The 13,328-nt window shown below is 42.2% G+C and overlaps 1 protein-coding gene across 1 annotated transcript in view; it reads right to left on the reverse strand.

The window, feature by feature from the left end:
• Window positions 1–607: 607 nt before the first annotated feature.
• HTR7 (5-hydroxytryptamine receptor 7) overlaps window positions 608–13,328 on the reverse strand; it is a 225,053-nt gene continuing 212,332 nt past the window's right edge. Inside the window, exon 3 of the mRNA XM_073585897.1 lies at window positions 608–912. Within this exon, the coding sequence (XP_073441998.1) occupies window positions 852–912 (61 nt within the window). The 3' untranslated portion in view covers window positions 608–851. The remainder of the gene's footprint in view (window positions 913–13,328) is intronic.

A 13,328-nucleotide genomic window follows, 5' to 3' on the forward strand; every position in this document is an offset into this window, starting at 1 on the left:
TATGTCTGGCTTTTGACGATTTTTAGGAAGAAAGCTCGGGAATCTGAACACGAATCCAAATGTGCAATGTTCGTGCCGAATTTGAGATTGGCGAACCTTTTCTGAACAAGTTTGCTCATCTCTAAGACAGAGCAGACTGAGGAAAGGATAACCACCCAGATGATGTGTTCTCATCACATGGGTGCTACTGCTTACCCTTTCCTTAGTCTACGCTGTTTTCATTACACAGTTTTCTAGTTTATCTGTTTAGCAATTCATCCGAAGGAGGTCTCAATGTTACTTTTATTTGGATTACGGTTCTACTTAAGCTTCATTTTCTGCATTGTACATTTGAAGTGCCAAATTTCCTTTTGCACTTATTGAAACGTCTATTTAGGCAAGCTGTCCACATTTCCCATGCACACGTGACAATCAAGTCTGTGAGAAGTGATTTTTTAAAAAATTATTCCTTTGTGGCAAAAATGTGCCTTTAAGACAAATAATATGTGAGGGCATCCATGGTTCTAATTTGTTTTTCTAGCACACTCCTAACAACAAATTTTGAGATTTGCATGGACTCCAATGTTTCTGAGAAATGTATTTTAAAAATAGAAGGTAATTAACAGTGACAGCAATAAATCTAAAAACTTTATTTGGTACATAGACATTATAGTTAAGAGATCCACAAATGAAAAACATTTTTATTAAATAATAACGTTAACCATATTAAATTCAACAAAGTTCTGTTTCTTCAGGCTCCTCTATTAAAGATGTGTCAGACCCCAGAATATTATTAAATAATGGAAAATATAATTTAAAGATTAAAAAGATTATGCTGCCATCAAAGAAAGGGCATAGAATATATGAAGAGATTATGAGCGCAGCCTGCTGATAAATTGCCCTTGCAGGAGATCTTCTTGTGAGCAGGTTTTTCTGAAAAACAAAATATGACCAGTCAGAAGTATTCACCATGACATCTCTTGGTTTTATATACAAACTGTTAGTATAACACAGTAAAGAAAGCAAAAAAAAACTACTATTGTACCATCGTTTTTCGGTTCAAGAGAAATACTCATTTAATGCATTCTACATATATATATTAGGGGCAATTTCTGTGAGAAAAGTACAGCACTTAGAAAAAAACTTATACAAGCACAGGGAAAATTTTGAAATTCCATTACAAAGGGATTCCAGAACATCTTTAAAGATAAAATCCCTGGTAACACCTTAGATTCATATGTGAATTATCACCAGTAATCATAAAAATAATAAAATAAATCTGATAAATAACACTGTACTGTAACATTAGGTGACACCAGCACCTTCAACTGGGTGACAACTGCAACTCTGCATTAGTCTTTGCATTCTAATGGTGTCAGAGGCATAATTTCGTGTTCTGAACCCAGAATAAAACCTGTACAACTACCAAGGGATATGTTTAAAATTATTATGTACATACTGTAAGAGACAGAAGGTGTGACTGATACTTTTATACTCACTGTACATATACACCAGGTTGTTGGAAGTGAATCTAATCCTGTCCTTTTCATGTTTTCTATGTATTAAGTTAGACTTTTCACAACCAATTATTCCTGTCCTTTCCTTCAGTGCGCAGGCATGCTGAATCACAGTCCCAGTGGCCACCTTCCCTTTTCTGTATGATTTGCTTTATTCAAGCATCATCGGACAATAGACTTTGCCAGCAAATCAGTGATTTCTGCAGTGAAGTCGATGAACAGAAATTGGATTTCAAAAAGGTTTCACATGGGAAAATAGAAGAGCTCCATTGTGTCATGATGTTGGTATGATGCGGCATGATGATTATGAATTCATAGTTTATTTTAATATTTTAATGGAAAACTCTTATTCTACAAGTGATCAAACTTAGGATGATCATACACATAAGATGGCCTATTGGCTTAATGATGCTTTAGTCGATCATTCTGCCAACAGCCATCCCGGCCGACAATCCCATACACAGGAGCACTTATTTGGCTCAGCGTTCCGGTGTTAAAAATAATCATTTTATTTCTATAGTGCCAACACATTCCTCAGCACTTTATATTATAGAAGGGACTTCTACAGACAATAGACATTACAGCATACCAATAAACACATAGATCAAAACAGATACCAAGAGGAATGAGGGCCCTGCTCCCAAGCTTACAATCTATAAGGTGTTCCCTATGACAAGTTGGCCGGTTGCTTATTTTAGGTAGAACAATGCGATCAACATTCCGAAACAGGACATGTGCAGTAGACATCTCTCTCAACCATCAGTCAACCGGCATCTCATATATCATCAACGAAACACATTGGTATCGACAGGCTCAGACAACAATAGTCTAATGTGTAAGAGAGCTTCAAGGTAAAAATGTGAATGCTGGTAATCACCCATTCATTTTCTAGCTAATATTTGATCATCTCTTCCTTGCCATCTTCACTTTAGATGAAAAAATATGGTGCCAATTAAATTATGTGCTTTGAGCATTCACATCGCATTACCCTCCTCTTTACTAAGGGGTACAACATTTTCTTTGAAATAACATCCAATATATTTTCTCTGCATTTAGTTGTGTTTTTCTATATGTTCTATAAAGTTTTACCATCATAAATGACAGACACAAGAAAAAGGTTTTAAAAAATACAGCCATTTTTAAAGTGTTTGATAAAGATTAAATGCCATTGTGAATTGAAGGACATACAGTATGCTTCTCAATTTACAGTCGTCCGGTTATGTAAATTTTTCTAGTCTATTCACATGCTTAAAAGATAGGTTTCAAATAACATGATTAGCCGTCAAGATCCTGTAGGTCTTTGGTGGGTGTTATTATGACATACAAAGCAAATTACATTTTAATGTAAATTCAATTGTATTTAACTCATAGCTAAGCACATTTAGTCAAAGCTGGAATGTGAAAATTGAGTAGAAAAAGCAATAAATTATATGTGGGTGGATGAAATATGCAGAAAATGGTTTAATTATAGGATTATATGTTAAAAGAGTGGGTCTAAAGCAATGCAGAAAATTCTCAGGTACAAATATAGAAGATATTGCCACTCTGTACTGTAGACTAGTGATTAAATGCACCTTTAAAAAACAGTAAACATTTCAAATATTGGTTTATCATCATCATCAAACCTTCTTAAATAAATTCAAAATTCCCTAAGTGTATGAAATAATTAGTAATAATCACTCCTTGCAAAATCACCCATCCTTAGAGCAGCCTTAGCACTGAAGCTTGTATGCTTAGTATGTGGAGGCTGGAAGGGCAGTGGATTGAGAAACAATAGAGTTTTTTTTTATTATTTTATAGCATTTCAGGCTTATAAGGAGCTGTCAAAAGTCTCAAAATTATTTTCCCCTGCTGCACCTTCAAATTTTTCCATTGTAAGCCACTGAATCACTAGAATATTCCATCATTGTGGGTTTGATCGGTGGCATCTCACTGACCCTGAGAATAAACGGGTGGTTACTTGTCACTGCTAAGGGTACCGGACAGGAGAGAGGGTCAGTGCACCTTCATTTATTGCTTTGAGACCCACATCTGTCAGACATTTACGGCATATCCTGTGGCTGCATTATGCATTTCCATCTCTTTGCTGTTAAAACAGAAAAAAGTAATTTTCAATTCAAATTTACTGAATATCATCTAATGACAATCAGAGATTGCTTTTGTATTGTGGTTAAACAGAAATGGCCTTGAGAAAAATGAAGATATCCCTAGAAAAGATTGAAAATAATTTGACCATAGGGACATGGTAAACTAAGGTGTGTCCTGTAATTAGCATCAGAGGTGACTACAAACTTGTAATCAGTCTCATGACAATGACTATCAGGGCACAGCGAGTTCACCGCTGGGCCTATCACCAGGACAAACCGCCACACTCCCAAATGTTCGACCTTTTGCACCTGGTCCAGAAATGGCTGCAGCCAGAGACATCTTCCCCTGCACAGATGGTAGAGCGAGTGGTAATGGATCGGTTTTTGCATTCCCTGCCGAGACCCCTACAGACTTGGGTTGCCCAGGGGGATCCCCAGAATGCCGATGAACTGGTCGGACTGGTTGAGAGATACCAGGGGATGGAAAGCTCCTTGGGGAAGCAACCCGTTCCGTATTGGAGATTCCAGCAGGGGGCGGAGGCCCAAAAAGGGGTGGGGTGTCCAAGGTCAAAAGGGGAGGGGGAGGCAGTGCCCAAGGTCCCCACGGGTGATATAATTTGTTGGAGATGCCAGGGGCCAGGACATATAGCTGCCCGTTGTCCCCAGACGAACGAGCAGATGGACTGCAGCATGGGATGCCATAGTTCATACTATTCATATCCAGTTTGCAGTGTGAACTCTCCACCTAATGAGGGGCCACAAGCGTGTCCCGAGAAGGTGAACGGTCAAGCTGTAATGGCGCTGCTAGACTCCGGGAGCTTGGTGACTCTTGTACGGGCCACTTTTCCTCTCAGCCAACTACCAGGTAAAAAGGTCGGCGTTCGATGCATACATGGTGATGCAAAAGACTACCCTATGGCCAAGGTGAACACTGAAACGCATGGCACTGAGTCCCGTGAAGTTGGCGTCGCTCGGGACTTGTTGCATCCTATAATTATAGGCCGGGATTTTTGTCTATTTTGGGATCTGTGGGGTAAGGGTTCTGAGATTGCTAGCCAGAGCAGGGAACCAATGAACCCTAATAAGGTATAGCCACCATCAGAGGTAGATGGGTTTCCTTTATGTGTCCTTGTTGGGGATGAGGAGGAAGGGTCCCCTGTATCTGACATTCCGGAGTTAGGGGTGGCCGGTGAGAATTTTGGGAGTGCTCCACATAGGGACCCAACACTTAGAGAAGCCTTCAACAATGTCGCCGTCATTAATGGGGTTGCACAAGAGCCGGGAGCAGACACCAGGTTTCCCTATTGTATGATGAGTGGGGAGTTGTTATATCGGGTCACGAAAATAAGGGAGGAGGTGGTAGAGCAGTTAATAGTACCAGGCCCCTATAGACGGAAAGTGTTGGACATGGCCCATTCACACATCTTGGGGAGACACCTGGGGGTGGAAAAAACGCAGGAACGGATTGTACAGATGTTCTATTGGCCTGGGTGTCACTGTGAAATAGCAAACTATTGTAGGTCCTGCCCGACATGTCAGTTAACTGACCCCACATCCCATTTTCGGAACCCCCTTGTGCCACTGCCCATTATTGAGGTGCCATTTGAGAGAATTGCCATGGACTTGATCGGTCCCTTAGTTAAGTCAGCTCGGGGCCATCAGTATATATTAGTCATCCTGGACTATGCCACCCGCTATCCTGAAGCCATTCCCCTGAGAAATTCCTCCACGAAGAGTATAGCCCGCGAGCTGGTCCATGTGCTTTCCCTGATGGGTTTGCTGAAGGAGATCCTGACCGACCAGGGGACACCTTTTATGAGCAAGGTGATGAACGAATTATGCAGAGTCCTGCAAATCTCCCAGTTGAGGACTTCAGTGTACCATCCGCAGTAAGATGGCCTTGTTGAGAGGTTTAACAAGACACTGAAGAGCATGCTAAGAAAAGTCATAGAGAAAGATGGTAGAGACTGGGATTGTCTCTTACCGTATCTGCTGTTTTCTATACGTGAAGTCCCCCAGGCGTCCACAGGGTTCTCGCCCTTCGAGCTTCTGTACGGCCGACATCCGCGAGGTCTCCTAGATATAGCCAAGGAAACCTGGGAAGCCGAAGTCACACCCCACAGAAGCGTCATTGAGCACGTGACACTAATGCAGCAGAGGGTTGCGAAGGTGATGCCCATTGTTAAAGAACATCTCCGCCTGGCACAAGAGGCTCAGGCCAGGGTCTACAACCGGTCAGCAAAGTGAGGCAGTTCAATCCGGGAGACCGAGTTCTCGTGCTAATCCTGACGGTGGAGAGTAAGTTCTTGGCCAAGTGGCAAGGGCCGTATGAGGTGGTGGAGAAGCTGGGAGACGTAAACTACAATATCCACCAACCCGGAAGACGGAAGCCATACCAGGTTTTCCATGTCAACCTCATCAAGCCGTGGCAAGACAGAGAGCCAGCGGTAACTCCGTGCTTGCTAGGCAACCTAGAAGGGGAGGTTGGAGCGGTTACCATAGCGGAGACGCTATCAAAGGCCCAGAAACAGAAGTGGCGGGAGTTACTCCAGAAAAACAGGGACCTGTTTTCAGAGTTGCCGGGGTGCACGAAGGTTGTGGAGCATGAAGTTCTGACCGAGCCACATGTGTGGGTGAATGTGAAACCGTATCGTATTCCTGAGGCCCATCGAGAGGTAATCTCCAAGGAGGTGCAGCGTATGTAGAAGCTCGGGGTCATTGAGGAATCCAAGAGTGGCTGGTCGAGCTCGATTGTCCTGGTTCCAAAACCTGATGGCGAATGGAGGTTCTGCAACGATTACCGGAAGCAGAATGAGGTCTCCAAGTTCGACGCTTATCCCATGCCATGCGTTGAGGAGCTCATCGAGAGACTTGGACCTGCCAGGTACATAACCACCTTGGATCTGACAAAGGGATATTGGCAGATTCCCATGGCACAGGAAGCCAAGGAGAAGACGGCATTTTCTACACCTGACGGGTGCATCCGGTATGTCTGGATGCCGTTTGGCCTGCAGGGAGTTCCGGGCAACCTTCCAGAGGGCTATGGATAGAATCCTTGCACCTCAAAAGCTATACGCTGCCGCGTATCTGGATGATATCGTCATCTTTACCTCGGACTGGGAGACTCACCTGGAAAAGGTCCAAGCAGTGATTAATATCTGACCATGCTCCACTCAGAAGGATGAGGGACACAAAGGGTAAGAATGCTAGGGTCACCCGCTGGTTTATAGCCCTGCAAGACTTCAGCTTCCATGTAGAGCATAGGGCCGGGAAGCTACATCGGAATGCCAATGCCCTCTCAAGAATCCCTTGCCTGGTAGGTGAAAGTGCCAAGCCCCACGGCTTTAGGCAAAGGAGGGAGGTATGTGGCATGGCTAAGGGTTGTATAATCGATGGGAGATATGTGTCTCAGAGATGGCTTGTCCCCATAATGTAAGGCATAATAGATATTGCTTTCTTACTGTTTTGCAAGGACCTGTGGTGAGGTCACAGTCACGTGACCAGTCAGCTGCTGGGTTCGTGATTGTGGCTACACCCTTATAATGTAGCCTGCTCCTGCACCAGGTAGCTATAGGTGGGGAGGACTAAGCCTCCCGTGTGTACTGAAGCTCCAGGTCTGAGCCTGAGTTAACGGACATTTCTGTTTGCTCTTGCCTAAGCTAAAGGCTATTTTCTTTATAACTTGCTGCCTGATGGGTTTATGATGTAATAAACCACATGAACTGTAAAGGAACCTGCCTCCTGACTGTCTCCCGCTGCACCTGAGCGAGTAGGATCCCTACAGATAATAGAAAAAATTGGAGTCCGGCTCAACAGGACTGGATTTTCCTTTTCTTTTTCAAAAGAAGTAGTGCATACAAAAGAAAAATGTACATGGTCGACATGACCCAGTCGACGCTTTTCGACTGCACTAAGCTAGAGTCCTCACATCAGCTTAGAATGGGTTGCAAATTAGAGGTAGAACTTATAGCAGGGAAAACAAGGATGGAAGTTGTATAATGATTAGTGCTTTTCCTCATGTACACACATATGGGAGCCTATTCTAAAAGTCACTTGAAAGTATGGTTACCATTTTAATACTCTAATACTCGTTAGAAAAAGCATCATATCAGGATTTGTTTTGCATATTTTCCATGTGTACATCACAACAAAATGCACATTTTTGCTAACGTTTTATCCTGTTATGTATTTGGGGTGCTGCTGCTTCCCATATTGTAACTGAAAACACATAAAAAAATCAATCTAAGAAAATACATCAAAACATAGACAAAACCGTACCAAACATCTCATCTTTTTTAAGACATTCATTAAATGTGCTTTTCAACATGAAAAATCCACATAAAAAAACTAGATACACTCAATTCAAGTTTGGAGAAGTCTTTTTTAGCCCAAAACAGGCAAAAGTGGATATCAAAAAGAATGGAAACATACGTATGAACTTTGTAAATTGGGGAAAGTAAGTATTTGATACACTGCCGATTTTGCAAGATTTTATACCTACAAAGAATGGAGAAGTCTGTAATTTTTTATCATAGGTACACTTCATCTGAGAGAGACAGAATCTTTAAAAAATCCAGTAAATCACATTGTATGATTTTTACATAATTAATTTGCATTTTATTGCATGAAATATCTGATGCAATAGAAAAATCAACTTCATATTGGGAACAGAAACCTTTGTTTGCAATTACAGAGGTGAGAAGTTTCCTTTAGCTCCTGATCAAGTTTGCACACACTGCAGCAGAGATTTTGGTCCACTTCTCCATATAGATCTTCTTCAGATCTTTCAGATTTTAGGGCTTTCGTTGTGCAACATTGAGTTTCAGCTTCCTCCAAAGATTTTGTATTGGGTTCAGGTTTGGAGACTGGCTAGGCCACTCCATGACTTTGAAATGCTGAGCCACTACTCAGTTAGCAAAAATCTCGCAACTCATGACCCTATTCATCCTCCTCTCAATACAGTGCAGTCATTCTATCCCCTTTGCAGAAAAGTCCACCCCAAAGTATGATGTTTCCCCATCATGTTTCAGAGGTGGGACTGTGTTCTTGGGTTCTTCTTCCTCCAAACATGGCGAGTGGAGATGATAACAAAAAGATTTATTCTATTCTGGTCTCATCTGACCTTACGACTTTCTCCCATGCCTTCTCTGGATCATCCAAATGGTCATAGGTGAACTTGAAATGGAACTGGACATGTGCTGGCATGAGCAGGGGGAACTTGCGTGCCTTGCAGGATTTTAATCCATGACGGTGTAGTGTGATACTAACAGTAGTGTTTGAGACTGTGGTACCAGTTTTCTTCAGATCATTGACCAAGTCCTCTCATGTAGTTCTGGGCTGATTCCTGACCTTTCTCAAAATTATCCTTACCTCACAAGGCGAGAACCTGTATGGAGCCCCAGACCTAGGAATACTGACAGCATCTTGTGTTTCTTTCATTTCTAATAATTGTGCCAACAGTTGTTGCCTTCTCACCAAGCAGCTTGTTTATTATCCTGTGGCCAATTTTGTCCTTGGTGTCCTTAATCAGCTCTTTGGTCTTGGCCATGGTGGATTGGTTAGGGTGGGTTTGAGTGTTTGGACATGTGTCTTTTATACAGGTGAAATTAATACAGATAATGAGTGGAGAGTAGGAGGGGTTCTTAAAGAAAAAGTAACTGGTCTATGAGAGCCAGAATTATTGCTGGTTGGTAGGTGATCAAATACATATTTCATGCAATAAAATGCAATTTAATTCTTTAAAAATTCTACAATGTGATTTTCTGTTTTTTATTTTTAGATTTTGTTTCTCAGTTAAAGTGCACCTACAATAAAAATTACAGACCTCTCCAATCTTTGTAGGTGCGAAAACTTGCAAAATGATCAGTGTATGAAATACTTATTTTTCCTGTATCTATCCTCTCCTTAGAATCCACTCCTGTTTTTGGCTACTTTTCAAAAACTGCACTGTAAGAACTGAGCCAAAGGTTGTAACATCCTGATTATACTAGATTGACCTTGTGACCTGGTGGTCTGCAGAAGTGCTAGTCTAACTTTGGTAAAAAAAGAAACCAATTAAGACAATGGTCAGCCCCATATTAGCAGTACATCAATGGTTTTTGAATAGATTATCCATTAAGAGCATATAGGTATGATACTATGCTGTCCATATACTTTTGGCCATATAGTGAAGATATACTGTATGAAGTTGCATAATAAGGTCTTAGAGAAGAGCAGTGTTTTGAATAGTATTGCATTAAAGGGAACCTGTCACCAGGTTTTCCCAATATAATGTAGGACAGCACCTGTAAGCCCTCTTTTGCAGCATTGTAGTATGCTGTATGTATGTCCTCAATTCCCTATGGAGCACACTATAGGTCCTTATATTTGAACCACAGGCTGCTCTATCTGGTCCGATAGACATCTATGGTCTTGACACAGTGCCTCCTCTCTTCCTTTAGTCATCGTCCTTCTTCCCTGCTTCATGTGGAAGACACAGCCTGCACTATCCACACATTGTCCCCTATGCGCTCCTGCATGGCTTTACATACTGGATGCCGGTGCTCTTTTGCATTTCCTGGCGCATTCACATTGCAGTGCTTTGCTCTGCCCCCAGCAGGGCAGAGAAAAGTGTGCCTGCGAAGGAGCGCTGTGAGGGGCACTGTGTGGATGATGTACAATACATCATCCACATGATGCAGGGAAAGAGGGTAAGGAGAAGTAATGGACCACAGGCACTTGTACCACGCCGTGTCCGGAACTGCTGAGGCTGCATCCCTTGTTGTCCGGGGGAAGGCATAAGCGCCCAGACAGGACCCCTGACCCGGAAGCAGGGGGTGTACACAAGAAAAAGCACACGCATCAGCTAGTTTTGTCACGAACAGGCAGCGTGCAGTAGGTTGAGAAGTGTGCTCCATCCCCCGAGCACCCGTGCTCACCAGCTCCTGTGATCACCAGAGTGATTGTCAGAGACCGAGGTGTCGGGTGCCCTGCCTCGGTGCGACAGAGGAACCGTGTGCCTCGTGGCTAAGAGTACAGCACACGGGCCGCCTAGAAAGAGTCGGGTAGCAGATGAACTGCAGTCTACATAGCCCATTGCTGCTGATCACCTCACATTGGACCCTGCAAGTGCAGCAGCCCTGCTCATCCCGGCCATGCCAACCTATGGACTAGCGGCACAGTGGAAGTTACGTTACCGGAGACTGATCGCTGCTGCCAGAAGATGGACTGTTGTTTGCAGGACTCCACTGGAACAGCACTGCGACAGCCGTTGTTGGCGCCGCTGCCCTCCAAGCTTCAGCAGCAGACTGGAAAGCCTTTGACACTATAAGTGATTTAAGGAACTGCCGCTATCTTTTTTATTGCTCATTAACTCTATTAATTGCCTACCCTTCAACTGTTTAACCCTCATTTAACTGTTTATCTCCCTGTGTGGAGTATCCCCTGTTAAATTAAAACTGTTAACCCTTGCTCTGCCTCTCTTGCATCACTGCATCCCACAACCTGCTTACAAGAGGATGGCAATGGTAAGAAGAGAGGAGGCGCTGGATAAGGAGGAGGAACCGGACAGCGCTGTCTGTGAGTAAAATTAAAGGTCTTTTTTGTGCCTTGCACAGCGGATTGGGGACATACATACAGCATACTAGACTGATGTAAAAGAGGCCTGAAAGGTGGTGGCCGTACTTTATATTGGGAAAACCTGATGACTTGTTCGCTTTAAATATTCTAAACTTATATTCAATAACTATTTTATTTTACATAGCTTGTTATTATAAAGATGTGAGTTGGAAAATATTTCTTGCAGTGTTTTTTTAGCACAGATTGTCTGCTTGGGATGATAAACATTATATGTGCCATAATTTCCTGATTCAGGCATCTAGACTAAGCTCATACTACCATTCCCAAATAGGGAGATCTAAATGTAAGTGCTCTGATCATGGGTGAATTCGTACAAAATGCTGTGACATTCCGAAATGTGAAAGATCAGCTAGCTGTCAATCTCACATGCTTAAGCGTGTTAGGTCAAATGCATTATTCAGTAGAAGTTAAACATTTACCCATGACATTGTCATATATTTCTCGTTAAAATTGCCTTTCAGCAAGAAAAGTTGTCTTTAATGACAGTTTGTAAGAAATATTTCCGTTTTATCAGCATTAAACATTATGGATTCAACCATGTATTGCTTCATGTACTAGTGTGATTGACTATGTATTAACCTATAACTTCTCTGGATCTTAAAGGTATAACTGCAGATAAAACAAAGTATTTATCTAAATCAATACAAAAAAATTACTGCTATGAGCAATGGTGTGAATATGTCTGAAATGCTATATATATATATATATATATTTCAACCCCTTAACGACCACCGATACACCTTTTAACGGCGGCAGTTAAGGGTACTTATGCCTCAGCACCTCTTTTTAATAAGCGCTGAGAAATAAGTGTATAGTGTCACTCAAGGTTGGAATATCTCCAGGAACTCGGCTACTGGAGATATCTCAGACCCCAGAGAACATGAATTGGTTTGGTTTTTACTGACCCAAGGGTTGCAGTTCCCGTTATTAACGGAATAACCGTGACCGAAAAAAAAAGAGTCCGATTTTTCATTTCTCTCTCCTCTGATGTGATTGCACATCAGAGGAGAAAGAAAAGGGGTCCCCTAATTTCCCCCGTTACCTCCAGAGTCCCTGCAGGAAGAAAATGGCAGGCACATGTGCAGTGAGATCTGCCGTCCAACACCCGGCAACAATAGGAAATTTTTCCTATTGGTTCATTTTGATCACTGTGATAGACCCTATCAAAGTGATCAAAATAAAAAAATAGTAATTCAAACCCCCCTTTATCACCCCCTTAGTTAGGTAAAAATAATAAAATAAAATAAATGATTTATTTCCATTTTTCCATTAGGGTTAGAGTTGGGCTAAAGTTAGGGTTAGGGTTGGCCTAAAGCTAGGGTTAGGATTGGGCAAAAATTAGGATTAGGGTTGTGCTAGGGTTAGCATTGGGCTAAAGTTAGGGTTGTGGCTATGGTTGGGATTAGGGTTAGGGGTGTGTTAGGGTTATATTTGTGGTTAAGGTAATAATAATCTTTGTTTTTATATAGCGCTAACATATTCCGCTGTGCTTTACAGTTTGCACACATTATCATCACTGTCCCCGATGGGGCTCACAATCTAGATTCCCTATCAGTATGTTTTTGGACTGTGGGAAGAAACCCATGCAAACATGGGGAGAACATACAAACTCCTTGCAGATGTTGTCCTTGGTGGGATTTGAACCCAGGACTCCAGCGCTGCAAAGCTGCAGTGCTATCCACTGAGCCACCACATAAATCCAGCCACCCAGGGTTATGGATTTAGGTTTGGATTAGGGTTAGGGGTGTGCTGGGATTAGGGTTGGAGTTAGAATTGGGGGGTTCCACTGTTTAGTTACATCAGGGGGTCTCAAAACACGACATTGATTCCAGCCAATATAGCATTCAAAAGTCAAATGGAGTTCCCTTCTGAGCCCTTTCGTGCACCCAAACAATAGCTTTCCCCCACATATGGGGTATTGGCGTACTCAGGAGAAATTGCACAACAAAGTTTGCTGGTCATTTTTTCCTGATACCCTTGTGAAAATAAAAATGGTTTCAAAGAAAAATTTTTTGTGAAAAAAGTAAAATGTTCATTTTTTCCTTCCACATTGCTTTAGTTCTCGTGAAGCACCTGAAAAGTTAATAAACTTCTTGAATATGGTTTTGAGCACCTTGAGAGATGCAGT

Source organism: Dendrobates tinctorius, unplaced genomic scaffold, assembly GCF_039654945.1.
Source record: "Dendrobates tinctorius isolate UK_male_01 unplaced genomic scaffold, ASM3965494v1 ptg000089l, whole genome shotgun sequence".
In the NCBI taxonomy this organism is placed as follows: domain Eukaryota; kingdom Metazoa; phylum Chordata; class Amphibia; order Anura; family Dendrobatidae; genus Dendrobates; species Dendrobates tinctorius.